Here is a 27,701-nt window from a genome sequence, read left to right as displayed (position 1 = left end):
TTTCTCCTCTTCCCATTCTTGACTTAGCCAGAGAAAGTATGAACAGAGACTTGGCCTAGCCCTGCTAGAGAGACTGTTTCTCCCTAGTCTTTGTGAGCTCCTCTCCCAGAAATATCACAGAAACCCCTGGCTTGCATGAACTTGCTTTTCAAAGCAAAGAAACAACATATTAAATCTGACTATTGCAGTTGATAGAACTATTTTTGTGGGTGCAGATGTTAAACTCTGGTTTCATACCAGATGCAAAAAGCATCAAGTAGTTCAAATAGGAAAAGATTCACTGTGTCTCGCAGGAAACAGACTCATCTTCACTCATCTTCAGTGAAAACTGCCTTCTGAATTCTTACCCCCAACAAAGATCAAAAAACCACCATTCAGCTCTGCATGATGTGGCTGTGTTTATTTGTGATTGTGAATGAAGAGATCATAGCCATATATTTGCTTAACCCCTGTACACCTACCTGTCTGAATCACTTCCCCAGGGTAAAGTTACGGGTCTGGTAGGACCCAAGTCTTGTGTGTAACTATATTTTTCACAATTTCAGTCTGAGACTTGGCATCCTGGGCTTCTGCTCTCTATTTTTGACTTAAGGAAGACAAAACTAACAGTTTTCCTCTCTGTGTTGTTCTGATTAGAGTTGTAATAAGTGCAACACACCTTTTAAAGATAACGACACTAAGCATCACTGCCGGGCCTGCGGAGAGGGCTTCTGTGATGGCTGTTCTTCCAAGACCCGTCCAGTGCCTGAGCGAGGCTGGGGACCAGCACCAGTGCGTGTGTGTGACAACTGCTATGAAAACAGGGGCATCCAGTTAGGTAATTTTGAGTGGATTGTGACAGAATTATCCCTGGGCAATAGCCTGGAGTCTTTGTCCCCGATTTCTGGATCAGAACGATTCCCACTGGGTGTAGACAGTGTTGTTCGAAGTGGGCTTCCATTTTTTGGTCGGGAAGCGCAAGAGCTCAATGCTTTTTGGAAGAAAGGTGACCCTTTCAAAGAGCTACTAGCTATTTGACCCCCTGACAAAATTATTTTCTAATTGTATCTTTACTTTGTTTTTCCAGCAACTGCTGATGGTCTGTCACTAACATAAGAGCAGGGATGCTGCTGTTTCAGCAGCAGACAATTTTGTCTATTATTGCTAAAATGAAAACTCTGCAATCCAGGATTGGGGATGTGGGAGATAATGGCTGAGGAGGGACTCCAACGTGCCTTTTTGGGTTTGCTGCTGGTTTTTGTTAATATAAATTAACTGAAACTTGGCAGAAATTGTGGTGGTTGTAAGTGTTGAACCATTCACTCTTGTGTCATGCAGATGTGGCTGAACAGCCTTCAGATGAGGAAGGGGGGACACTTATTGCCAGGAAGGTGGGGGAAGCTGTGCAAAACACACTTGGAGCAGTGGTGACAGCCATGGACATTCCCTTAGGTGAGCTCTGTTCTGTTCTGATGGATTTTTTGTCTAAAGGCATTTTTGTGCTCAAACTGATTAAATGTTAAGAGTTTGTGTGACAGGCTGGCACCTCTGCTATGCTACCACTGTTGGTTCTACAGTCCTCTCTGCCTCTTCTGCCTAATGTTTCCTCTTGGTTTTCCACACGTTTTTCCTGCAGTTCACACTTTCTCTTTTCTCCCTGTTATGCAAATCTGTGTGCACCAAGCTGTGAGTAATTCATGCTCCCCTGATGCATTCACTGCAGTGACCTGCCATTTGGAGTTCCCTAAAGACTGACCAATTAGGAAGCATTTTATCAGGTTTGGTTTTCTTCCAGAGATGCTGAGTGCCTTTTAAGTGTGTTCAGATACTCCTGGCACTTGGTACTTCTGTAGGGAAAGACTGAGAATTTGAAGCTGTCCAGCTTGGTAATGATGGGGAAGTAATCAGTAATGTGATCTTTAATGGTGAGCTTGTACAGTGAACGTTTGCTGCTCTTTCGTGTGCTGAGTGGCAGTTAGGTATGTCAGCAAACATTTCACATTTGAATCTTCTGTTGTTGGACCTGATTTCCTGCTCATTGTGCAGATCATCATTCAACTGCTTTGCCTGCAGCATGCCCTGCTATCCTTTTTGTGGGTGTTTGCTCTCGGAGTCCATGAAGGGCAGAATAAATCCCTTTCTCAGTTTAGATAGTATATGCGTTTCTGAATATTTGGCTTGGTAACTGTGGGGTTTTCTGGCCACAGATGAAGCTGAAAGTAGGGAAAAGCAAGTGTCTCAACCTCTGGAAGAGTCTGAGTAAGGGAAGATGCCGCTACTTAAGGAGAAACAGTCTGCCCCTTTGAAGAGAGGCAGAATGTGGGAGAATGACAGAATGCCTTAAATGGCTACCAGATGCACTAAAGTATTCTGTCAGTAGATCACCTCCCCTTAATGGCAGCAGTATGACTTGCGTGTGTGAGTACTTCCCCTGCAGTACATTCTTCATGTGCTTATGTTGACAGATTATTTTCTTGTCCCTCTTTCTCATCCCCCCACCTCACCTCCTCCTTAGGTCTGGTAAAAGATGCTGCCCGACCTGCATACTGGGTACCAGACCATGAAATCCTGCACTGCCACAATTGCCGGAAGGAATTCAGTATCAAACTCTCCAAACACCACTGTCGGGCCTGTGGCCAGGGATTCTGTGACGAATGCTCACATGACCGCAGAGCGGTTCCTTCCCGCGGATGGGATCACCCAGTCCGAGTTTGCTTTAACTGCAATAAAAAGCCTGGTGACCTTTAACCCCAGGCTCCTCTCCAGATCTTTGCAATTCCTTATGTTCTCAGGGTTACAAATGAAAATATCTGGTCTCCCTTTAAACCTTTTAACCTGTTGCAGCCAGAGTGCATGTTTCCAGTTTCTGGCCTCCTCTCGTGTTATATCCATCTTGAAACGCTGGGAATGAGCTTACGTTCAGCCTCTAGTTTTAATTTCAAATTAACTGGGAAAGGGAGGGAGCTCCCTTGTAAATGAGCAAACCAAAATCCAGTGTATTTTATTCCAACTAAATATATATATATATATCAGCTGTGTATACTTCAGGATATTAAGAATACGGTTGGCTAATGAAGCTTCGAGTATTCCTAGTTCAAATGATGGATGGTGTTGTTCCTTACTATATTGGATCAGACTTATGGCCTTCTAATTCTTCTTTTGGAATGTCTTGCTGATCGTGATGTCCTGTGAGGAAGGTTTGGACTCTGCTGCCAGGAAATCTCCAATGTTGATGTATGAATTACACCTGGCAATTCAACCAGCCCTGCATCTGGAGATGCTCTCCTTCTGGCTGTGCAAGATTAAACCCAGATTTATGAGCAAGTTTATTTGAACTGTGGTTTGAGCAATGGTCTTGCAGTGCAAGAGGTATCAAGTTGAAACAGACCCCTCGGTAGAGACCAGTAGAGCTCTGAAAGGTAAAGGAAATCATATGGCACAAGGCAAAGCATTCTGATTTTGCCATTTCAACTTTAATACCAGATCAAAAGGTAGCAGGGTCTTGCTCTCCCTGACAATGTTTTCATGTACTCAGGTTTTCTTCAAGTTTCTCTGTCAGATCATTGCAGTTAAAAGTTTTGTCCAGAGCAGAAGAGAACAAGTTTTGTAGGCAATTCTGAAATATGAAGTTTAAATTGTTTGGGTTGTGATGACTTTTCTTTTTCCCCACTTTTTAAGTGATCCTGTAGTCTCTGAAGTCTCTGTGTTCTCAAATGTGGTTGCATAGAAACTGCACAGATTTGACTCATCTTTGTTCTGATCGTATGAACTTAAGAATAAATCTGGAAAATGGGAACCTTTCTTCTTTGCTCCTTGCAACTGGCACTCACTGGACTTCATCCTTTTATTAAAGGACTGCAATGAATTCACTGAGTTTATTATCAAAAGCACCACTTAACCTAACTTATACTGTCATGTACTGTGGATTTGTGGTTCCACTTATGCAAAGTAAGAGACCATTGTGGACTAAACTGCCTAAAATGCTCCTTTCTTGGCTTACATAGACATGAATTCTTTCACCATGGAAGTTGCCTCCTCTTGGAGTGGCTGGAGTTTAATGCAATGTCCTGGAACTGTGGTGGTATTTTATCCCCAGCTTATTAAATGTGCTCTTCTGTAGATGAATGCCCAACACCCTGTTTTAAGACTGTATTATTAAATTAACTGCTATAAAGGACTTTATCTTCTGAACAAGCGTACTGACTTTCCTTGTAACAAGTGGGTTCTTGCTTTGTTTCTGAAAGAACATATTCATAGAGTGATTGCCCCTTTGCAACTACATCCAGCCTACACAAGGAAGTAGATTTAGAAGATGTTTCAGGACACCTTCGGTACTGGCCAAGTTTACTGGGGACTGTCTCATGTTTCTGTAAGCAAAAGTCTGCCATAAACTGAGAGTTGTCCAAGTGAGGGCACAAGTAGGTAGAAATCCTCTTTCAAAAGACATTCTGTACATCTAGTATAATTCTGTGCTTCAAAGTATTTTTTATTTTTTTAATGGGTGAGCAATGTGTTCTTGGTTTGTAGGCTGTGCCCTGTGTGCTGTTTATGCATGTAGCTTTACTACCACGTTAATGCACAAAGAGAGAGCAGCCATGACATTCCTTGTATAAAATCTTTGGCATCTGTTTCAACAACTTGTCTGATTTTTTTTTCCTTGTCACAGCCATAATTACAACCCAATCAAAAAGAAAATATTGTCTAAACGTTTTTAATATATATGTTATCTTAGTCACTTAGCAACCTGTCAGTATCCGAGTTCATTCCTGATTGATTATCCAGGAGCTGAATCTTTTACGCTGTTTCACAACAACGCAAAATCTTATGTGGTGCCTAAACTGCAGCAGGCTTGGTGTTACTCTTTATGAACAATGTTGAGAGGTGTATTTGGGATCTCTGTTTTCCAAAATGAAAAAAAGATCTGTAAGGTTTATGTTCACTGCTGTTTTCTGTACAGAATAGCCTTTATTTTTTCTGATCCTATTTGGTGCTATGAGTACATGGTATAGAATATGGTTTTTAAATGGCTTAGCTCTTTAAAAGGGTTAGATGCATATTTCAGTGGAGCCCAACGCTATTGGGTATTAAAACATTAGGATTCAATAAACAAAAGAGCTCTAAAATATGTCTGTAGACAGAAAGCTCTACAGGAAACTTAAATGAAGGAAATGGAAGTCCTAACAAAAAAAATCACTGAAGCAATATTGGGAGAATGTTGTGCTTGGGGGGGTGGGACTATGAGTAGAAAGCTGCAAGAGTTTTATTCCTAAACTATTTGGAGAGATGCTTTGTGTGCTGAGGTATTGGTAGCATCTAGCCAGAGTGAGTCTTTGGAAAACCTGTCAAAATTTAACAGCAGTATTGCTGGAGCTCTGCAAAAGCACAGACTGTGATTGTTTCATAATGGCAGTATGAGACAGGTCCCACATTAATACAGCTCCTGTGTGAAAAATTCTTGAGTATTTACAAGGGCAGCAATAGGAGGGGACTGTTTCCAAGGAAATTTTTAGAATATCACTATGTGTGCTATACTGAAGAGAAATTAATTAATTACCATGAAGTTGCAGTAGGTTGAGATGATACTGTGTCCCTTGGATCAACTGAAGTTCCCTGTAATGTTAACATTTCAGAAGTTAAAATTGGTACACTTACTTGGTAGGATAATGAGTTCAGTTGGTCTGAGATGTGACATGGTAAAAGCATGTTCTGATTTACATATTGAAGTTGGCTGATGTAAGTCTCTTGCCAAAAATTATGTCAGATTGATTACTGGCAGACCAAGCAGCATCCCCACCTCTTCGTACAAGGAATGATATGGAAAACATTGAGTAAAATAAGAATCTTATGATCTAACTGATGTACAAAGATGTGTGCCTCAGTGAAAAACACATTCCTCACCCAAAGCACCACCAAACAAGCCTAGACTTGTAGCAGAAAAAAAAATCTGATATGATTGCTCTATTCTGATGGATTTATTTCCATTGTGGGTACGTATGCCAATTCAGCATGAAGGTTCATCTTCAAATAGCTGATGTGGGTTTTTCTCTCATTCTGTGAAGCAAATATATGTGAGCTTTGTATAGATGTGCATACTTTTAGTTAGGCTCCCTACCCAAAACCTGTAGGCTAATCTTGGCTTAAATGTGTATCCTATGCACGTTGCACCTGAGACTTGCAGCTGGGGAAACGGATGGCAGAACAACATGGCCATAAACACATAGCTGTTGTCAGGGTAGGAGCAGGCTCTAATGTGTAGTTACTTGCACAAGAAAAACTGCTTTGCCTTTCACTCCCCTCCTGTCCCTCTCCCCCCACCCCGCCCATTGGTTTTCCTGTTCATTCATTCTCCTGCCCAGTTTCTTGCAGGTTTCACTTGCTGAAGTTGGCCAAGTTATCCTCTATGTTCCTGTCTGTGTCCCTTGTGGATTGGACCTTTGGTTGTGTCCTGGAAAACATGGCAAGCCTCTCTAGCTTTTGATGTCAACAAGAGTTCTTGGAAATAAACACCATCATTATGTTAGGTCTGCCTTGTATTTATACCAGGTGTCTGTCTGCTGTGACTGTGCTGAGATTCACAAATGCTCCTGTTGCTTTGGGAGCCTGGGCTTTAACATTGCAGGACTCTGGCTTCCCACCGGCTCATACAGACTTTCTCCTTCATGTTTTTGCTTTCAGCATAACCAGTCCAATTAGACTTAAATGCTAATATCACTCTATTTTGCAGCCTCTCACTTTCATGTTTCATTTGTCAACTGATGATGTCAGTCACTATAATGCCAGATATCGTGGCATTGTCCTTGTATTCAGTTATTGCTGATGGCTGTAATATAATTTGGCACCAACAGATGTGTCTTTGCCTGCCAGTAATTTGAGAACAGAGAGTGATTTGGACAAGTGATAGAACTGACTGTTTTTTGTCATCCAGGTCTTGTCCCTACCCCCTGTTTTAGCTGAGCACTCTTTCATGGTAAAGCCTTGTTGACATATATATTCTATACAAGTATGTATATTCAGCACATAGTATGTCTTAAAAGGTATCTGTGAAATCCTGGCAATGCCAAAATAAATAAAAATTTGATATGAGGTTTGATATGTTGATTTTAAAGATCAACAGTATAATGTGACAAATACAAAGCTAAAGTAGAATGGCAGCTAATCAGTTATCTTAAGCCAAAATTAAAGTTTAACTTCTCTTTTGTTGGATATAATTCAAGCAAAAAAAGATGTACAGATACAAGTGGTGTATGTATATATATGTACATATATATATATGGAAGTCTTTATGTAGGAAATGTTTTAATTGTGGCATTACAGAAATTCTAATTTCAAGAATGTCTGGAGATTTTGAAACACTGGTTTCTGATATTTTGAAAAGATGGTTAAATCTTTCTGCTTCTGCTTAAAAGGCAATTTTTCAGCAGCACTGGAGAGAAGCAATAGCATATGTATGATGACGTACAGATGATGACTTGTCAGGAAGGCATTGGAGTGCTTCACAGCCACCATGATACCAACAGAATTGCACATAGGAAAGAAGTTGTTTGAACAAGAAAAGGCAGGTGATCTTGGTTATATTTTCAGACATTACCTTAAAAGGTTTGTCAGCTTGGTGCCTTGGCTTCCATTTTTGAAACATTAAACTAATTTGTGAAGTGTTTTAAACACTTGGATCAAGCATCTCTCAACCCCAGTCCCTTACCCCAGAACTCCTGTCTGGAAACTACTTTAGGTTGGCATTGACTGCTTGATTCAGCTTACAGTGTATGTAGTATATATAGTATATGCAAGCAGCCACTAACAGGTGAAGGTCTGGGGACCAAAGCTGAATTGTCCACTGCCAGATTATAACTTTTCTGAAAGCAGCTTCTGTAAGGGGACACCTCGGGTCTATGTACATGTTTGGGTTTGAACTCACACAACAAATGCTTGATTTTTCTAGTCCTGTTAGAATAGGTCCTTATTAAACTCAGAAATGCAAAAATGCCTGTGTGAATTTGTGACTAGTAATTTGATTTTTTTAACCTCTTAGTTTCAGTATTCATCAGGATAGTACAGGAGGAATGACCATGAAGCCATGTACTGCAATATAATTGGGACCAACAGAAAGACATAACCAACACCAGCACAGAAGACCCAGAAACAAATCCCTTCCCTGTTTTAGACATTTCAAGTTGAAATAGAAATTTTTCTGCCTGTTATGTCTAAGAACCTTATGTGACCTAAAGGGTTTTATGTGGAAAGAGCTTTATTCATCAGGGCTGAGAGATGATTAATAGCAGCAGAGTATATGGAACAGAGCAAGGGTGAGACTGGGGCTTCTGAGAGAATTGTGTTGATGGAGGGACTGGCAGTTTGGTCAGTGAGAAGAGCCTGGTCTGTTTTGTGCTGTGCTCCAATGAACAAAAGGGACCAAAGAAATCGTGTCTGCAGGATGAGGGATGCTGCAACCTGTCTTGGAGTGCAGGTCCAGCCTCTCTGAAGTTTCCCACTAGTTCAGTACTTGCTGAGAAGCTGAGGCAAAGAAATAAGGTTATTTTTGATACTGTAGCAGAGAGAAGGAGTGCTGCAGTTCATTGTTAACTACCTTAGGGTCCTGATATTGCTGCATAATGAAAGAGATGTTTTAATATACTTCAGCCACTGCCTGCGGGCTGCTTGCTGTTTGTTACTGAAGCCAAATTGCCTCCCTTCTTGCCCTGCTTCCCTTCTCCTTTCTTACAGCTCTCGCAGGCTTAATTAGAAGTGTTGGCTGCAAAAGCATTAGTTGGGTGAGTGGGTTTGCAGGGACATGTATGTACGTTTTGTTCCTGGAAAGGACAGAAAGGAAATTATTTTCTTTTGTTTTACAAGTTTTGCCTAAAAGGGAACGAAGGAAAGAAACTCTCTTCAGTTATGTAAGATGCCTTTCTGCCACAATTCCTAGTTTGTGTTTTCCCACGGTAACTGGGCATATTTGTTGCATGGTCTTGTTCTTGCAGAACAGGCATTACTGTAGTTAAGAGCACCGAAAAGAGTTTAAATTTTAATTTAAATTTTGGAACTAATTCTGTTTTAAGAGAGTTCATGATCTTTGTAGATTGTTACCTGCAAGGGTTTGAACCACACGTTTACTTGCAAGAAGATGAATGTAAAGTATGTTGGAACTCTGAGTTGGTTAACAGATGTAACATTAGGAGTTTGCAGTGGGATGGAGGGTTTACATTTTTGTTTCTGAGCAGATGCTTAGTTGCAATATGCATTATTAACTACGGCAATGCAAATGCTTGTGAAAGTTGTGCTGTGTACATTAATCACTGTGCATGCAACAGAAAACATACAAAATTAACATAACCAATCAAGACAAATTGCAGAGTATTTTCTCAAATTGAGAAAAAAAAAGCAAGCCAGCTTTTTGGTTAAAGCAAGCAAGCTCTTGGTTATCAAAGGGTAGTAGAGGGAATGGGAAGAGTCTGCAAGACTTACCATTTAGGAGAACAGGAGACCCCCATGCCTTATAAATACTGTCTGTGGAAGGAAGGGGCAGCACAGAGTACACTGAGTGGCATCCACTCTTGTTTCGTGTGAGAAAGGAGGAACGCTGAAGTCAAATGTATCAGGGGAGCCATAGCTGTAAGGAATTCACAGCTCAGTCTGCCCCTGGGGAAACAGAAATTGGCTGTTAATGGGATAGAAGAAAGATTTGGGAGTTTTGAGTGTATACTCAGAGAGGGAGGAAACCATTGTGAATGTTTGCTGGGATTCATCTTTCATCTTGACTATCCTTGCAACAGCTATTTCATATTGAATATAGTCACTGTAAAACTGTAAAGGTTTACACTGCTCCCAAGAGAAGAGTTTTCCTGCTCTATTGTCTTCTATATAGATTAACGGGTAAAAGAAATACAAAGAAAGGGAAGGAGATCACCACACACAACACTGGAGTGTTGGTGAGCAAGAAGAACTGCTGAGAACACAGTTTCCTAGAACAGCACATTGCTTAGACCTGAAGGTTGTGAGAGGACAGGAGAAATAAATGTGGAGCCCTTCAGGTCAGAGGGGCTTTTTATTAGGGCCTACACTTCCTGGAGCCTGTATTTGAATAATTCCCTCTTATCCAAAGTCACTTGAAAAATGGAAGGGGAGAGGAATCCACTGGAAACAAAAACCCTCAGACTATGGTCAGGTTTGCATGAGGCTTGTGAAGGGGATCTCCCTGCGTAGGATTTGCATTGCAGGGCACTTGTGAGGCTCCCTTTTCACTCTTGAAGTGTGCTCAGTGAGCTCAGGACAGTAGCAGGGATGCAGAGGGATGAATTGGATGAACTCTTAGGGAGCTCATGCCACAACCCTGAGTGCCTCATCCCTGTTAACAGTGCTGTACTCATGCTGCAGCTCACATTCCCCTCCTCTGGGAAAAACATTATGTGTCTGATTGAACTTTTTGAACTCCAAATGCTTCTGGCTCAAGAGGAGTAGAAGTAGCGAGCTTTCCCTGCATATGCACCAGTGAGGTGGAACAAACTTGATGGCCCATCAGGAAGAAAGGGGCAGGGCGCCTTGTCTCCGGAAGTTGCTCTGGCCAAAAGTTTTAGGTGCAAAAGAGTAATAGTATCTCTTTAGAAATTAAATACCTAGAAACCTTTGTAACATGCCTAAGAGGGTGTTTTTTACCTGATTGCTTAGTGGGGAACTTGAAAGCCCCTTCCTTCCTAGGATGCCCAGCACTGTTAACCCCTTTCCAGTGAGGATACAGATGGTATCCCAGTTGAGGGTGCTGTGCTAGGTACACCCTACAATAGGTCACACCTGTAGACAGCAGCAACACTTACCTGTGTGTGCATGTGCAGCCTATGCCTGCTGTCACGAGGCAGATGCCCAGCCTTGCTCTGACACAGCCACTTCCCTGAGCCAGCTGGACACAGCCTCCATGTGGATATGCCATGCAGCCTGTTTGTGTCCCACTTGCTGACCCGGCAGGACCCCATGGGAAGTGCATTTCTGACATCACAACTGTACATCTAAATGCTCTAAGTGGATCCCAGGATGAAAAGGTGGTTCCTGCACTCCTTTAATAAGAATTTTGGAAAACTTGAGTGCAGTGTGTCTTTCCTGTGAAGTCCATCCTAGTTCATCAACCTTTACCCCCATTGTGTTCCTGATCCTGTCAGTGCTTCCTACAGATACTGTCTGCAGGACAGTCTTGCCCAACCCAGACTGGTTACCAGACAGGAGCTGGATGTTAGGAGGCTCCCTGGGAGGGTAATTGTTTTCAAATGCAGATATCGTATCACCCAGTTAGTGGCTGAGAGCCCAGTCGTGCCTCTGCAAAAGCCCTGACTTTGCATGGGTGATGTCAAATCCTAAAGAGGGTGTGGTCTGTCCAGACTGGGCTTGTGTCTAGCTATAGCTGCATGAGCAAGCCTGCCATTTCAGTCTGCTGATCAAACTCCATGTTAGGGATGGGGACTTGGTTAGGAAACACTATGAGAAATCAACAGGGCCATTTGGCTTTGCTACTGGACCAGAAAAGGGGTTTTGTTCTGTGACTGATGCTTTTTAAAGGGAATGGTGGGAGGGCAGTAGTGTGCTACCATCATCTGAAAAGGACAAAGTTTAGTATGGTCCAGCTCAAACAACCAACACTGTGAGTGAGGGAACAACTCTTCCTTGGACTGCTTCCAACCATAGATGTAGTAGAGGCAGCTGCAGCAGAAACCAGACTAAAGGTACTCCAAAAAAAGCCCCAGAACACTTAAAGCATCAGCTTCTCAACTCCAGTTGCTTCACTCTGCTATTCCACTCCGCTAGCCCAGCCTACTTGCTCAGGTAGATGTGACCACAGCTACCTATGACCAAACTAGGATTAAGTTAGAACAGCCTTTTGACAGCAAATTCAGCTAGCACAACACAGACCCTTAAAGTTACCAGCTTCAAAGACCTTACAGTTAGATTTCAAAGAGGCTGAACATTGCCTACGGAGTTAATCAGCATTCAGCTTTTATTTACAAGAAGTCTGAGATTTATACAGCAAGATTTGCTGAACCTGCTGAAGGAGGTTCAGAATTAGACGGGTAAAGCATATGCAAGAGCAGCACATAATGACTTATAATAGCTTGGTGACTGGTGTAAAAATTTTGAAGTCACGTATAGACTGGCAGCTTTGCAGATCAGGTCTGAGAGGAATATTGTGTCAGATATATGAGAAGTGGTAGAGGTCCTGTTTGACAGCCATGAGTAAGCCAGGAACTCCTCGGCGACCCCCAAGTCTTGAAGAAAACACCACACTAGGAATGGCATCTTTGGATGATGGGTGGGGAGAAGGGATGCTTCTAAGCAGATGGGCATCTTGGAGACTCCAAATTCTGGTGTAGCAATCCTGACCAACTGGAAAGGCAAAACCAAAATTCAACATTATGCAAAAATTACTTTACATGGCTCTGCAAGAGTATCACCACAGAAGCAGAAGGTCTATGGGGAAAACATCTTGACTATTCTACAGACACTAGATGCAAAATGCTTATCCATACTTTATGAAACAGAAATACTGCAAAAGTGGGAAAAATGTACATTTCCTATTAGGCATTTAAAGGTATGATAAATCAGTATTTAAAGTGCTTTTGTCTTTATCAAGCTCCTAAGCAAAAAAAGGAGAGAAACACTCAGTCAAATTAAAAAATCTTCTCGTTATTCTGCCACTTACTGACAAATCCAAGGAGAGAAGGTCAGTCTCTTTACAATGACCTTGTGAAACTTGGCTATACTATAAAGATTTAGGGATTTTGCTTCATTTTTTGCTACTTTTCCTCCCCCTACCCTAAATATAATAATATTCAAAAAATCTGACTGTAACCAAGTATATTCAAAATGAACCTGAGTGGGATAGACAGTTTACAAGGAGTCTGGCTAACGTGCCAGTGCTTCAGTTCATCACCACACTATCCACTTAACCACCAACTAAACATATACATGGTCTTTAGTCTCTATATAAAGTTATCACCTGAATGTTTGTTTACATGTTGTTTCCATAAATGTCAAAATCAAGTGTTTTCTGCTCTACTCTTGAGATGTACTGTACAAAAGATAACGGGACTTTTTCAGGACACAGCAGATAAATCTGTTAAGTGCTAACACAGGAGTGATTACAGTAGGTGTGCATAACATCATTTCTTAATTTTCATAGCATATTACAGTATGTTTAAGGCTAACTTTCTTCTGAATTTTAAAGAATTAACAGCTTTACAGTTTCCAACAGCTGTAGCTAAGAAATGCCTCTGAGACATAAGAAAATCACTGCCACACACTCTACAAGGAGGGAGGAGTCAACCCACCTGCTGTAAGGAGTCCTTCCTCCTCATTTACATGCAGAGGGAGAATAGCATATTCATTGTGATGACCTTGGTACTGCTTCACACACTTTGTTGTCCTCAGGTCCCATAGTTTTATCTGCAAGTTGAAGGAATTGTTTGACAGAGGATATATTAAAGCAGAGAGCACTTAATGGTTGGACCTCTGAGAGCAGGTCCAGAAGAGGGCCATGGAGATGATCAGAGGGCTGGAGCATCTCTCCTATGATGACAAACTGAGAGAGTTCAGCCTGGAGAAGCAGCCAGTACCTAAAGAGGGCTACAAGAGAAGTGGAGAGGGACAATTTACAAGGGTATGTAGTGGTAGGACAAGGGGGAATGGCTTTAAACTGACAGAGGGCAGGTTTAGATTAAATATTAGGAAGCTCTTTAATGTGAAGGTGGTGAGTGACTAGAACAGGTTGCCCAGAGAAGTTGTGGATGCCCCTCCCTGGAAGTGTTCAAGGCCTGGCTGTATGAAGCTTTGAGCAACCTGGTCTAGTGGAAGTTATCCCTGTCCATGGCAGGGGGCTGGACTTAGAATATCTTTTAAGGTTCCTTCCAACCCAAACTATTCTATGGTAAATCAGTGGATATGGAAGAGGATCCATATATGGAACTACCACTCAGTTCCACACTACATACTAAGAACAGGTATCTGCCCTTGGGACTGGGAAAAGGTGCTTGCCTAGACACTAAAAGGAACAGAATATCCTAAACACAACAAAACCATACCTTTCCAGCCATATCTGCTGCCATAAGATAATGTTCAGCTTCCATAAGGTGAATAGATGTAACTGCTGAGCCATGGAAGAGACGAATTGCTTTCCAGCTCTGTCCCTTTCGGTTACGTTGACGCACATCAATGCTGAAAATCTCACCTGAACGGCAGCCATTGTAAAGCACTGGGGTCTGGAAGAATCCAAGAGAAAGAACATCTGTAAGGATTTTACAAGGTATGCAGACAGAATCTGTGTCATGTTTTTGAGCTCTACGGTGCAGTTGTCAAATTATTTTAACACAGGCATTAAGAAGCAGAATTTTTATTACAAGCTGCCACGTTTTTCAGCTGACTCATTAGTTTCCTTCAAGCCTCAACTATTTAGCTGTAGAAGTTTGGCTACGTAAATAGGAACTTATTCTAACATAACAGCAAAACAGAAACCGGAATTCTCATTTTTCGATTTCACCCTTCTCACTAAATCTTTCTGAACAAGTCCATTAGTATTTTACAGGGATTTTCTCCTTCTTGGTGGAGGCAATACACTGAGTATTAACAAAATGAGGTTATTTGCCAAAACCAAAACAGTTTTACAACGTATTATTTCCATGCTCTTTGTACTTCTTTCGTTTTCTTTTAACCTCTGTAATATTAACAAAAATTACCTCTGTTCCCACAGTAATCTTTTTGCTGCTATTCAATTGTGTGCAAGCAACAGACCACATCAGCTCTGTTGTGAACAGCCACCCAACAGTAGCTTTGGTACAGCCTGAGGAGCCCCATCACAAACAACAAAGAGCCCACGAATGAGGCAGTGCTCTGAAAAAATGAAGGGTGTATGTTCTCCTTACCTGTCTGGCAAACTGTTGTGCCAACACATCACTACTGGTTCCAAATGTCTGTCGATGCCCTGTCACTACATTGGTCACAAGAACTCGTCGTGTCAGGCCTAAGGAAGACAGGTTATGTTAATTTAGCTGTAATTCAAGCAGCAGCTGGAAGATGAACACAATGAGTCTTTCCCACTGAGACAGAGGGGGTTGCTAGCCTTGCAGAGAGATCACCTGTGCTGAAGCAGTTGTCTGCTTGGGGATTCAGGCACCAAGCACAGGACCAGGCAGTGGATATCTTGAAACTGCACAGCATTCCAGGTCGATCTCCTGGAAGAGAGGAGTAACACATGAAGTGTTCATAAAATATTAGGACAGGATGATAACTCAGAAAGGTTCTTAGATTGCCATACTTCTTTTAACATTTCAGTCTGAAGCAGAGGAAGTGTTACCCATTTAGCGTCCCTGTGCTACTCAAGAGACAGGAAACAGAAGTGGGATTTTATGGCTGTAAGCTGGACAACTACAGTCTATATAAATAGATGATACTGAGAGACTGGGAAATTTTTTCAGTAGTCAGAGGGCTGACCATGGCAGGAAAGAGAAAAGTAACACTCACAGCACTAAGTAAGCTATTTTTTAAAGACAAGTGGGCTATAGTAAAAACCATTTATTTTATAAATTACAGATTAGCCAAAGCCTAGCCTCTAAGTTCCTGGCCTGTCTATTAAAAAAAAAAAAAGTTTGATTAAGTAACAATACTCTAGATTTGACCTTAACTCACACAGCACCTGCACAAAATTTATGTCAATTAGTAGACTAGACTAAGTCCTCAGTTGTCACTTCCTTCATGGCAAATCATACATACATGTCAGGTAGCAGAGGTGACATGGTTAAGAGCAGATGGGTAACATAGTTTTAGACAGGATAAGTCCTACTTTGCTCCTGGCAGCTACCTAGCAAGGTTCCCACAAACCAACTATTTAGGGGACTGAAGTGGGTCAAACTTGGAAATACCTTAACAGTCAACAGAATATACTAGACAGAAGAATTTTGATGGAACTCACATCTAATTATGATGAGGGGCTTAAAATGTTCTACAGAGCAACTGGGCATGCTGGCCTAGTAGCCATCTACCCTCAGTGACTCTTCAAGTTCATGCTAACTCTATGCATATTTTGTAATGGCTGAAAAAAGAGCATGACATTGAAAATTTAAAATAGGTCCATTACTCTTATATCACAGATTCCCTCTGTATAAACTTAATTGATCACGTCTGAATGGAAACCAGATTAGAGGACTGCACTCTGTGAATTGAAGAAGCATGGTTCTAACAACTATCCAAAAAGTCCAATTAATAAAGTCCTGCCCCCAAGAACATTCATCAAATATATAAAGAGACAGCTATAGCCATCAGACTTTAGACACAGTGTGATGGTTTTGATCTAGGCCTTCCTGGTAACCAGTTTGTAACCAAAGAAGTGGCCAAGTACCCAGTATTCCATACGATTTTTACGTAAACCAGAGTATAAATAAGTTGGAGATTAGAGACCTCTCGCTCTTCTCTTCCAACGAGGGTCGGGAACTGTAGGTCCTTGTGTTGGTCTCGCTTATCTAAAGTTGAGGCCTGCAGCGACCGCTGGCCTGCCACGTGGGGGGTTCGGAGAGTGCTGGCTGTGTCTGCCAATCCTGCTTTTCTAAGAGAAGTGGTGAGATCTATTTTGTTAATTACTAGTATAGTTCTTGAATTTGATCAAGTATACCTGTTCGGTGTCCCTTTTTTTCCCCTTTCCCTATCCCTTCGGGGAGTGGATCCCCTTTTACTGTGTATATAGCATCTTAACTGTATATAACTTTAATTTATGTAAGTATATATATATTTTATATAAACAGCTTGACTTTGGGTTCTTTAATTTTTTATAGTTTTTTTTTCTTTGCCCTAAGAGGAGAAGGGAGGGAGGAAGGGGGCTGCTGTCGTGACTTTCGGGCATTTGGCAGGGAGCCAAGTCTCCCAAACAATCATCTTTACACACAGCACATCTTTACATACAAGGAGCTATGGGCTGAGACATTTACCAGCTTTCCACCTTTGATTAATCCACTGAGCATATTTGAGTAGCTGGTATGAGAAGGGATTCTGCAATGACTCTTGACAGTCTATAAGGAAATGTGAGTGCTTCTTGCGTGTAGCTTCTAAGTGTTAATTACAGGCCAAGCTACTCATTAAAAATGTCAAATGTTTACTTTACAAGTGAGGTGTCCTGCCAAAGTCAAGTATTGCAGCAACTAAAAATAAACTAGTGCTTTGAATGCTGCTTGTTAATTATGTCTTAAGTTCTTCATCATTCTACTTCCTATGCTGTTTTACAATTTCCACAACAACAGTCTCTCCAACTGCTGAAAATGCAGAAATAATTTTTCATTTGTGCTCTTCTCATACCATAACTGCAAAAATTGGAGAAGAAAGACCAACAAAACCACCCTACCTGGGTTAGTGCTGCTGAACAATGATGCTGGAAGCAGACTGGCACAGCCTGGTGTTTCTGCAATTCCCATGAGACACAGCTTGCTGCAGTGAGTTAAGGAAAACAGATTTCGCCCTAGAATGGAACAGGCTGCCTAACATTTATAGCTGGGAAAAACAAGATGCTCTGACACAACCACAGCTCACAATACGTCCTCTTGAGACTTTTGATGTGTGTTACAGTTTACAACTAAGTCTTGACTTTTCATTTCTTTCTTAGGAATGAGCTAGAGAGAACTAAAATTCTTGCTTGTGTATTTTCACTACCAGAAAGGTAAGAGAAGAGGAATACTATGGCACCTTACTAGTGGTAAGGGGAAAATTAAAAAAGCATGGCCTACATAGATCATTCTTCTCATCTTTATATGCTGATGACACTGCATTAATATAGACCTGTTTTTCATGGAGATAAGTTGGAAAAAGGGGAGCACACATTGGTGAGGCAAGGAAGACTCACTTTAGATTATGTTTAGGTATTTTATGAAGACTATAGCAGGTATAAACAGAATTTGAAAGCTGCATTTCAAGTTCAGTGGGGTAAATCTGTAGCACGACTAGAGGAAATCTCGAACCCACCAAACCATGCAAATAACAAACTCCTCCTCAGCCGTGGGCACGCCTGGTGAGCTCCTGCCCCCTGATGGGTCAGCCCCTGGGAAAAGAATTGCCTGGCTTTTCCCAGGGGCCATTCCATATTTTATTATGTAATTTCTTTTGGCATTTTAATAGCACATTTGTTATCTGCTATCTCCCATGTCAAAATTCCATTTTCTTCCCCTCTTCTGGGCTCTCCACTGTCCATTACTGCTTCCTCTACCATCAGCTTTCCTCTTCTTCTGACACAGACCTGCAGAACATGCTCTGACAGTTGCAGAGCATGATGCCAATTAATTGCTCCTGTTCTCCCCAGTCAATATGGGGATGGTTTTAAACAGAAACAAACCAACCCACTTTCAAAGAGGTTCGCTTCAGATAAAGGTTGTTGTCTTAACTCTCTGCTCCTGTTCTTTTGCCTCAGCCAATTCTAAACATCAGGTCATTTTGGATATAGCGTTTACATACACTATTAATGAAGTGGGAATTCTCCAGGGCAGAAAACATGGTCTTTCATCTACTATTACACTGGAACAGTTAGTGCTACATATATCTATTGTAGAACCACACATCTGTCTCATTAACTCCAACACCTTTCAATTTTTATAACTTCCTCTGTTTTCCAGAAAACTTACCTTCCAGGACAACTACACAAGAGGGATTCCTTAAAGTTAGCTTTTCTGTGCAGCATGATGCTGACTTGTGAAACCTGAACTACAATTTTGCTTTTTTTAAAAGGATATAGAACATGAGAATCTGGATGAGTCAATGATGCCCAGCACACAGAATTGACCTTCAGACACAAGAAGACAAACTATTTTTGTAATCTGTTACTCAATTAATGAAAGATTATTTCCATGCAAAGATGACACAAAATTAGGCACTGGGCACAACTCCTTAGCCCACTAAATAGCTCAGTAAGAGGCACGAGCATTTTAGCCTCAAACTCCTCTTGTAGTGACAGAACAGCAGGGAGGAGTCTGACAAAACACAGACTGAGGCACCAAGCACATCCTATTATTCAAGAGAACATCCTTAAAAGAATCTGAGTATGAAGAGAATATGAAAGCTTGTTTTAAATATGTATCATGTTTAAGGATAAACACATTTCCCCAAAATTATTTTTAAGAAGCATGCAAATCTTGGTAGTTTCTGGTAATTTTCCCAGCTACAGTCCAAGTCTGAAGTAAGCACTATCCTTGGAAGCTGGTACTTCTACCCAGTCTTGCGTTCCAATTGTAGCATAACATTCCTGAGGACTATCACTGGTACTGAGGACTTTCAGACACAAGTTTACTGTGGTTCTGTGTTTATCCAAGCTTCACATTTCCAGATTCTTCCATTCTCTTCTCCTAACCCCTTCCCCAACCCTCATGGCATTTCTGCCTGAGCCTCCCAAGAACAGCATTCTGAGAATGCAATAACCGAAGGAAGGAGGAACAGAAAATAGTACTTTGCGGTTTGTGAAGTAGAGGTTGTCATACATCTCCACAGTGAGAGACTCCTTCCCCAAACCGCTGAGATTGATGATACCATATTTACATCCTCCATGCTCTACATCGTTCACAGTGAATATTCGTTCACAAGCAACATCTGCCTGTAAAATAAAAGCTTACCAGTCACACTTACTGGAAACTTACAGGAAAAACAGCTTGAGGGAGCTGCACTAGGTCTAAAATGAAACAACACATTAATTCTGATGTGTTTAACACCACCTGCTTTCCATTCACCTCTAAAATCAGTGGCCAATTCAGTTTTTCATGCATGCACAGAAAAAACAGGAGTAAGAAAAGGATTTAATCCTTGGCTAACAATAAATGACCTTGCCAATTTTAGCAGCTCTATACCCTTACTCTGGCTGACTGGTAAGCAAAGACTGCTATTGGTAGAGGACACAAACCAAAAATTTAAACTTTATCAAAAGTGATCATGGGATTCTCCTGCTGTTGAATCAGAGTAAATAGGCTGGTGCTACATTTTAACTTTTCTGACACTAAATTTCCGACTCCCTCCTGGCTTCAGCTACCTACGCGGTGTTCTGTTTACAAGGCCAGGAGCTGGTCCTGGAAAGCTTCCTACGTAGCCTATGAAAGATATTTGCTCCAGATCATGAAATGTTTACTGATTTTTACACAGATTCTCTGAACCACAGGCTTTGCCACTTCCAAAATTCTTCTCTTTAAATTTCTTCTCTTGATCCTCTCCACTTGCCCTCCCAGTCCCACAATAATGATCCACTGAACTCCTGTTTACTTCCAAAAGAACATTTTGATCAGATTAAGAAAAAAATAAAAATCACTTTCATATCCAATCTTTTTTATAATTTTCCTTTCTAGGAAAGGAACAGCCTCTCCCTGCCTGTTTAAAATTAATGAGCACAGATTTTAAGAACTGACACAACAGGAGTAACATATTTTTGAAAGCAAAATTTGACCTAGGTGATTTGATTACAAGACCCTGAATTTTCACTGAAGATAAACTCTCTTTATACTAAAGACTTATCATTTCTATGACATACCACAATGATTTTAAAATTGTTGGTTCCAGCAACTGAGGAATCTGGACTGTGAATTTCTATCTTCCTCCTCTGCATGCAGTTCACTTTTAGTTCATGGACTAGCCTGTAAAAGCAGGTGGGGGGTGAGGGGGTTGAAGAGATGAGAATTCAGGTAAGCCTAAGTTTAACGCCTATGAAAAGAATTCTGGACACTACATAGAATTGCTTCTCAATCACAGAAGAGAAAATGCCTGAATAACTAGCATGCTAAAATTCAACTTATATAACCCGTGAACATGTGCATCTTCCACATTCATGGAATTTCCTCCTGTTATTTTGAAGCCCAGCACATCAGAAACAACACCAGCAAGTCATTAACTTAAATTGCCTTCTGCACTGTTACTGGATCTGAGCTACCTTAGCTATTCTAAAGGGGGGAAGGGGAATGGTCACATCAGTTGAAAGGCATTCATGCAAAGAAAAGCTGTGCTGTATTCCTAAAGCACAGCTGCAGCAAACCAGTATATTCATATACATACATGTGTGCATATATAAAGTGAACGTTTTTTGGAAGTGAAATTGGGAAACAACTTTCCCATTTGAATTCTCATCATTTTAGTAGCCTGATTAGAATAGAATATAACCTTTTTGCTAATTTTAAGTAATATATTCTTCCTTCTCCTAATGGAAGAAGAAATGCAAAAGAGCCTGACAGAAACAGTTGCACTAACAGCAGAACTTGGCATTGCAAACAGAAGGCAAATCAAATCATTGTACCTGCAATAACTTGTGGAGCTGAGGAAACCCAGCTGCCTTTTCTGAAACAGCACAGGTGAGTTCAGTCCAGCCCTTGTTTTCTGGAAGAGAATAATGTGGAAGCATACTCAGTTATTTGCTTGTTTATGATTCAAATCTGGCTGTGGGCCTTAGACATTTGGGATGTGTAGGTAACTTTTTCCTTTAGCCGATGTACATTAAAATTTTCAGAACATCTATAAAACACACTCCAAAGTCTACTAAAGTAAGCAGACAAGAATATATTCCTGTGAGATGTGGAGTGCTTCTATAAATGTAAAAGCTGAAGAAAAAAAATACCCAAACCCAACAGCCATTGTTTTCGCTCTACATAATCAACAGTACCACCTGGAGGTGTGAAGTCACCTTTTGGCTTCGCTACAACACCTTACATTCTTATTATTACAGCAAAATATTCTATCACAACAAGACTGCTATTAAGCATTCAGTCTTATTGTTGCATTGAACTGCTTTTCCATTCCATTTCCAATTCCCCCCACAGCAGGGAGTTGGAACTGGATAATCTTTAAGGTCCCTTCCAACCCAAGCCACTCTATGATTCATAATTTTTTAAAATTTCATGCAAACACTTTCTGAGGAGGCCAAAGGATAGAGCACTTTGCAGAATTATAGAGTATGAAATCTTTTTTATAATGCTCAGACAAAGCAAGCATTTGAGAGTCAAAATGTTCTTCACAGTGGAGACTAAAGAGCTGAATAGCTGGTTGGAGCACTTCATTACCTAAGGAAAAGAACACTGCTCAGTTATTCCAAATAATAGCATACTGAAACCTGGCATCCAGTGTTCTGACTCAAGTGTAAGTGCTGGACAACTGCAATTTTGAGCACAGTTCATGTCTTTTTACAGTTTCTTTTGTTTGTAATGACTTCATTTCACTCCTATGTGGAACAGTCAAATAAAAGGCTTCAAGGACTATATATTCTTAAACAAAAAGGAAATCAAACTGTGTCAGAATTGAAAGGCTTTAGTTTATAATCTGTCCTGGGCCAGAGTACAATAAAGCCTAATTGCAATCTTTTTCAGAACATACCTTCTTTTGTTTTTCTTCCTCTTCTAACAGTCTCAGTCTTTTGCATTCCATCGCCTTGTGCTGAATGCTCTCCTTGGTGAGTGGGTTGTAGTTATTATGTCCAGGCAGCAGGCGAAAATAGCGGTTCTTTTCTGAGTCATAATAAAATCCTGGCAGTTCTTGGGGGGCGGGGGAGAAAAAGTGACAAAATCAGATGGATAACTAAATTTCTTTATTGCTGTTTAATATTCCAAGTCTTCATGTGAATGTCAGTCACATGACTCAAAGCTCTTGCTCCCAACAGGTCCCAAGTGTGATACACAGACAAGGAATAGATGAGCCACTTACAGGAGAAAAATAGATTATAGTTTTCTAATGCAGTGCTGTTACACAGGTACAGAAGGGATGTCGCCACTGACCAAGAGGAAGTTCAGACAGATCAGAACAGCAAAAAAAAGAAAGGTTTTTGTTGCAGAACAAAAATGGTTTTTCTTCATAAATCCATCATGAGGGGACATTCTTAGTTAAAAAACTAGGTAGGACAGTCCCAAACAGCAGCAAAAAAATTGACAATGAGGTATCAAGCAAACCAAAATAAAGTGATTCACTTCGCAGAACAAGATACTTTTTCTTCAACACATAGAGAGATTTAGATATAATCAAGAGTACATTTGGCTCCGTATCCAAGGATAAATTGGGATGAGGAACATTCAATTTTAGTGCTTCATTGTCTGGGTGAATTCAGAGGCAGACAGCTAAAATACTTTGACAGATTCATAATGGTACATTGTCTCAAGACAAAGGATTTTATTCAGAAGAGGCAATTGTTACATTTAATTTCAAGAGTTTTTATTTAAAACTTTATCTACTACCAGAATTTTCATTTTAAGTAACCTCTTTTTGTTGCTGCTTACAACTCAAATCCTTGTCCCCATCTTTTAGGTTCAGTGACCAAAACTTATTCAGGTCAGGAAAAATAAAAAGTTAGTCAGTGAATCAGTAAAGATCATAAAAGCACACTACACTTAGTACACAGAACCTAATTACACAGCAATAAATGTCTTGCAGGATACATCTCCTAACACACTCACAACAGCAAACGTTGATATACAAAAAACATCTCTTTAAAGCCCTCTGGTATTGTCTGTTGTTAAGAATCAGTGGTGTTTCAGGACTCTCCTGTTGTAGAGAAATATATGTTTCTACAGGCTTAGCTTTTGCTAGCATTGTTTAATGAGTCAGGAAACCAGAACATAAATGGGACATCTTCCTCAACAGCACTGCTACTTCATCATTTGTTTTTAATGAACAAATATTTAGCCAGAGTGTATTTCTTACACACTACAAAATACACTTTATGAAGGCATAAAGAGAGATGATTCTCCAAAGTGGTGGATCATTGTGCCTTTCATAAGACTAAATAACTGGATACAAGTAGTAATTTTTTTATGTACTCTCTTATTTTATTTGCTTCCTTAGTAGTTAATTTTCTTCCCAAAGTAGCATTTCTGGAGAGAGAAACAAAATTCTCTTTTTTCAGTTAATATCAGCTTGGCTAAGCACAAATTTTAAAACACGAGGAGCACTTCTGGGCCTGAAAGTTATTTGAGGCTGTTCTCCAGATCCTTACTCACTCCTTACTTACATCTTTTTATATCATCTGATGTTACTTTCCTGTAACACCAGACTATTAATGCAGCTACTACTACTTTTGTCATTCAATCAGCATATAGAAACTAATTTTTTACCTGTAAACACCATCTCTTACCTGGTACTACAGAGTTCTGTGTTGAACTGGATGAAGAAGAAGGATCTCCACTGCTGCTGGGACCTGCATTCACTGGGGTCTGTGGTTCCTCCTGTTCCAGACTAAAAAAATAGCATTGCCTTCAAGACAGACTCACAACTGTCCTTCACATTTCCCACAAAGAATCTATAAAGCAGATTGTTATTGACATTAATGGAGTACCATTTTGCAGTGCTGTGATAAGCACACTCTGCACGTCACCATACGTTAAACTATGAAAATCAAACAAGGAAAATATTCAGCTTAAAAATCTCTCAAGAACGTTACAGATACAGGCATCCTAAAAGCCTTAAATTACTTGCTAAAATATTAGAGGGGGCTGCTGATTCTGCAAGCGCCTTTAACTCTTTTCAGCAAAAGATTAACTGGGCAATTTTACATTAAATGAACAGCCCACTCCTGAAAGCCTGCAAGTCTTCTTAGCATAAAGTGAGAGACAGCATGGGTAAAACACTGATGTCACGTCAAAAATATTTTGCCATTCTCTTCATAATGAGAATTTCACTGATGAGGTTCAGAAACATTCAAAATAAACAAAAGGTTAATGAAAACTCCAAGAACGAAAAGCCTCTGCTTTTCTAATAAACATTGCAGTAGATGGGGTAACTGCAGCTTTCCTCTTTTTGAAGTAACATAAATAAGCACATTCAGTACTGATGAGCAGAATTCCACTGGGATGTTTTCTGAATCACCTGTACAATTCTCACTTTTCAAGACAGGTCTTATTACACGTTGTCTTAAAAAGCAGTAGGTGAAGGTATTTTGCAAGAGTTTTAACTTATTGAAAACAAAACAATAAAGACATTCTAGTTTTAATACCAGCTATACTGCTGCTTGATTAGACAGCTTTGAAAATAGTTAACGAACATCACAGATATACAAGGGTAAAAACAACCTAGATCAAACCCAAGCACTTAACTTTAAAGCTCTTTAAGAAAATCTTTTTAATTCTATACTCACTGAACTAGGGCCCGTTTGTGTTTCTAACCTTTCTTATACAAGTGAAACTAATGTGGTAACTCATGTGTGTCTCTTCTCAAAAATATGTATAAAAAATAAACTTAGCACATTAAAGCAAAGGTTTGGCTTCTTTTAGTCCTGCAAGAGGCACTAATGAAAGAACATGAAAATGAAAAAGAACCATGAAACCAGCTCAAACACAGGCAAGTATAAGTTCTAAAGTATAAAATGCACTTTTCTGAAAGAATCAATTTTCAAGGACTGGTGAAACTTTGTTTCATTTTCCTGATCTGGTAGATATGGTATTATTACCACATTACTTAACGTGCTTTCAAACATTCAGGAAGATCCTTTAATGGCAGTTTTTACACCAGCAGGCACAAAATAAACGGGCAGTCGAAATGAGGCACTTACGTTTCTCTTCCTGAACTATCTTTGCATATTGGTGAAGAGTATAGCGACGATCATGCACACCTGAAAGGACCAGCTCACTCGACCACATCTCAGCTTAAAATCAATGTACACTTGTGAATACATCGTAAACTTTCAGAAATCAACGCAATTCCACTCCCACTAGGGATGGCAGATATACCTCTCAGGTATACCCTCTCGGTCCTAGAAAGTCACCGTTCTGCCAATGTAACTCGGCGTGACCCCCGATGGCCGAACCCGATGGCCGAGCGCACGGTGCGGGTACTCGCCTTGCGGCGCGGCTGCCGTGACCGGGTCTCCTGTGCCGGCGGGGGCCGTGCCTAGGGCGGCTCCATCCACGCTTCTCCTTGCCTCGCCGGTAATGCCTCCTCATCTCTGCTTACAAAGCAAACATACACACGTGCTCTCACCTCTGCTTGCCCAGAACGCTCCAACACACGAGGGAGGTCTCCTCAGGAGACCTCTTTTCAACTACTTACACCCTGTAACGACCAGGCCCGCCGACCGCCCGCGCCACGGGCGCACCCCTGCGACTGTCGACTTCCCCGCTGGTCCGGGACCAGCTGCGCGGCTCGCCCCGCGTCGCTGAGGCCAAACCCCCCGGAGGCAGAAGGGCAGTGCTGGCAGCAGCGGTCACGCATCCCCACCGCGCCCCCAGGGCCGCCCGCCCGTCCTCACCGCGCCGTGCCCCACCCGCTGTGCCGCCAACGCCCCGCCCCCACGGCCGCGGCCGCCGATTGACAGACAGCTCCCTCGTCCAACCGCAGGAGGCCTGGCCGGCGCGTGCGCCGTGCGGGGGGCGGGGTCTGGCCCGGGCGGTGCGGGGCGCTCTGAGGCGGCTGCACGTGGGGGTTCCCGGAGTGCGGGTGTGGAGTTTTTGGGCAAAAAAGGGTCGCTTAGCACGGTAGGGAAGCAATGCAGGGCAGAGCAGAGGAGGCCTGGAGGTGGCTGGGAGTGGCGTGCTTTGAGTGGTGCGGGCACCGAAAGGGTACCGCTGCTTTCCTGTCGCTGTGTCGCTGGGTGCCTACAAGCTGTCCTTTGGCTCTGGGCAGCTGTCAAGAATTTGGAAAAAGAGAGGTTCCCTCTCTAAAGTGACCTTCCTGGCTGAGGCCTCTTGATATTTTTTTTTTTTTTTCTTTTTAGGCTCCCACTGCTGGGCAGCAAACAGCTGGATGGGTGGTGTTGAGGCGCGAGTGCTGGGGCAGCCTCGGGGGGTGTGCAGTGAATGGACAGGATGGGAGGGAATAATCGGGGCTGCAGCAATCAGAAGCAACTCCTCAATTGGTCAGAGCAACAGAAGGGTGTAGTGGTAACCACGCTCTCTTTGAAGTCAGCGCAGTAAACTGCTTCTCTTCTTAATCGATGATTAAAGGTGCCCTTAAGCGGTTTTTGTCCAGTGGCCTTCCTCCTCCCCTTTCTGTTTATGCAGCATGTTGGCGGTGAAAAACATTAAAAACAGTATGGTAAAAATGTTTGTTCGTTTAATGGATGATTGATTGAGGTTAAAACAAAACGGGAGGTATGGTTAACAAAAAAATTGTGGAAAAACGGATTTAGCCTTTTTGCTTCCAAAAAGATAGGAGTTTTTTTTGGTCACTTTAATAACTTAAATAAGAAAATGCCAGTACTGGAAAATAGGCAATGGATTTTTTTTTTCCTTGGGATGTTTAGACTTTGCACTAGTTTGCTGTTGTCACTTGGCAGGAGGGTAGTTTTTGGGAGATAGTATTTTCTGTCTCTCACTCTCATGGTCTATGTTTACAGTTCAAAATGTTTAGAGTTAAAATAGCCCATGAAAGGAATAATTTAAAGATATCAACAACTGGAGAAATCACCGGTGGCTTGCATAGATAGTTTGTGAACTCTCTTTCTTTGTCTTTACAAGGCTGACCACCAGCATGGTCTAATTTTAAGGCATATTTTGTTGATAAGGTCTATTTCTCACAGAGGGCTAGTGACACTGATCTTTAGCTTCCGCAAGATAATTTTGAATTTTAATATAGTAACAGGAGGAAGAGTAAAAGTGCCTATAGAAAGCTGCATCAGCAGATGCATCACAGTTTCTGTGAACTGTTAAATTGTTAATACTGTCACTGGTGAAGACTGGATTCAAAATGATGATTAATATAGTGTTGGTACTTGATGCTTTGTATTTAAATTTACTACTGATACACCTGTGGACAGAGTTCTAGGGAATGCTTTTTTCCTG

General features: G+C 41.3%; 2 protein-coding genes across 2 annotated transcripts in view; one reads left to right on the top strand and one right to left on the bottom strand.

The window, feature by feature from the left end:
• ZFYVE1 (zinc finger FYVE-type containing 1) overlaps positions 1-4,616 on the top strand; it is a 28,789-nt gene extending 24,173 nt beyond the window's left edge. The window contains exons 11-13 of the mRNA XM_050335188.1: positions 637-817; positions 1,318-1,431; positions 2,495-4,616. Coding sequence (XP_050191145.1) covers positions 637-817; positions 1,318-1,431; positions 2,495-2,727 — 528 coding nt within the window. The 3' untranslated portion in view covers positions 2,728-4,616. The remainder of the gene's footprint in view (positions 1-636; positions 818-1,317; positions 1,432-2,494) is intronic.
• A 7,315-nt stretch (positions 4,617-11,931) lies between these two features.
• On the bottom strand, positions 11,932-26,138 carry DCAF4 (DDB1 and CUL4 associated factor 4). The gene is made up of 14 exons (XM_050335189.1): positions 25,972-26,138; positions 25,762-25,867; positions 24,062-24,162; positions 22,315-22,472; positions 21,245-21,324; positions 20,489-20,591; positions 19,424-19,567; positions 18,714-18,763; positions 17,339-17,418; positions 15,087-15,182; positions 14,874-14,971; positions 14,037-14,213; positions 13,287-13,401; positions 11,932-12,342 (listed from the first exon to the last, which is right to left on the bottom strand). The coding sequence occupies exons 2-14, from the start codon at positions 25,863-25,865 to the stop codon at positions 12,149-12,151; spliced, it is 1,500 nt and encodes a 499-aa protein (XP_050191146.1). The 5' UTR covers positions 25,866-25,867; positions 25,972-26,138; the 3' UTR covers positions 11,932-12,148.
• Between the last annotated feature and the right edge of the window lie 1,563 nt (positions 26,139-27,701).

Source organism: Myiozetetes cayanensis, unplaced genomic scaffold (genome assembly GCF_022539395.1).
Source record: "Myiozetetes cayanensis isolate MyiCay16 unplaced genomic scaffold, myiCay2020 scf6-25, whole genome shotgun sequence".
Classification (NCBI taxonomy): Eukaryota; Metazoa; Chordata; class Aves; order Passeriformes; family Tyrannidae; genus Myiozetetes; species Myiozetetes cayanensis.
The sequence above is the reverse complement of the archived record's forward strand: the minus strand, read 5'-3'. Positions and strand labels throughout refer to the sequence as shown.

What these genes read in the sequence shown, in the direction of transcription:
- DCAF4 (XM_050335189.1), bottom strand. Translation starts at nt 25,865, where the DNA reads ATGAGGAGGCATTACCGGCGAGGCAAGGAGAAGCGTGGATGGAGCCGC. An exon ending in ACAATTTTAAAATCATTGTG is followed by an intron (nt 19,568 to 20,488) that starts GTATGTCATAGA and finishes TTTATTTTACAG; the next exon opens with GCAGATGTTGCTTGTGAACG. An exon ending in AGACAACTGCTTCAGCACAG is followed by an intron (nt 14,972 to 15,086) that starts GTGATCTCTCTG and finishes TGTCTTCCTTAG; the next exon opens with GCCTGACACGACGAGTTCTT.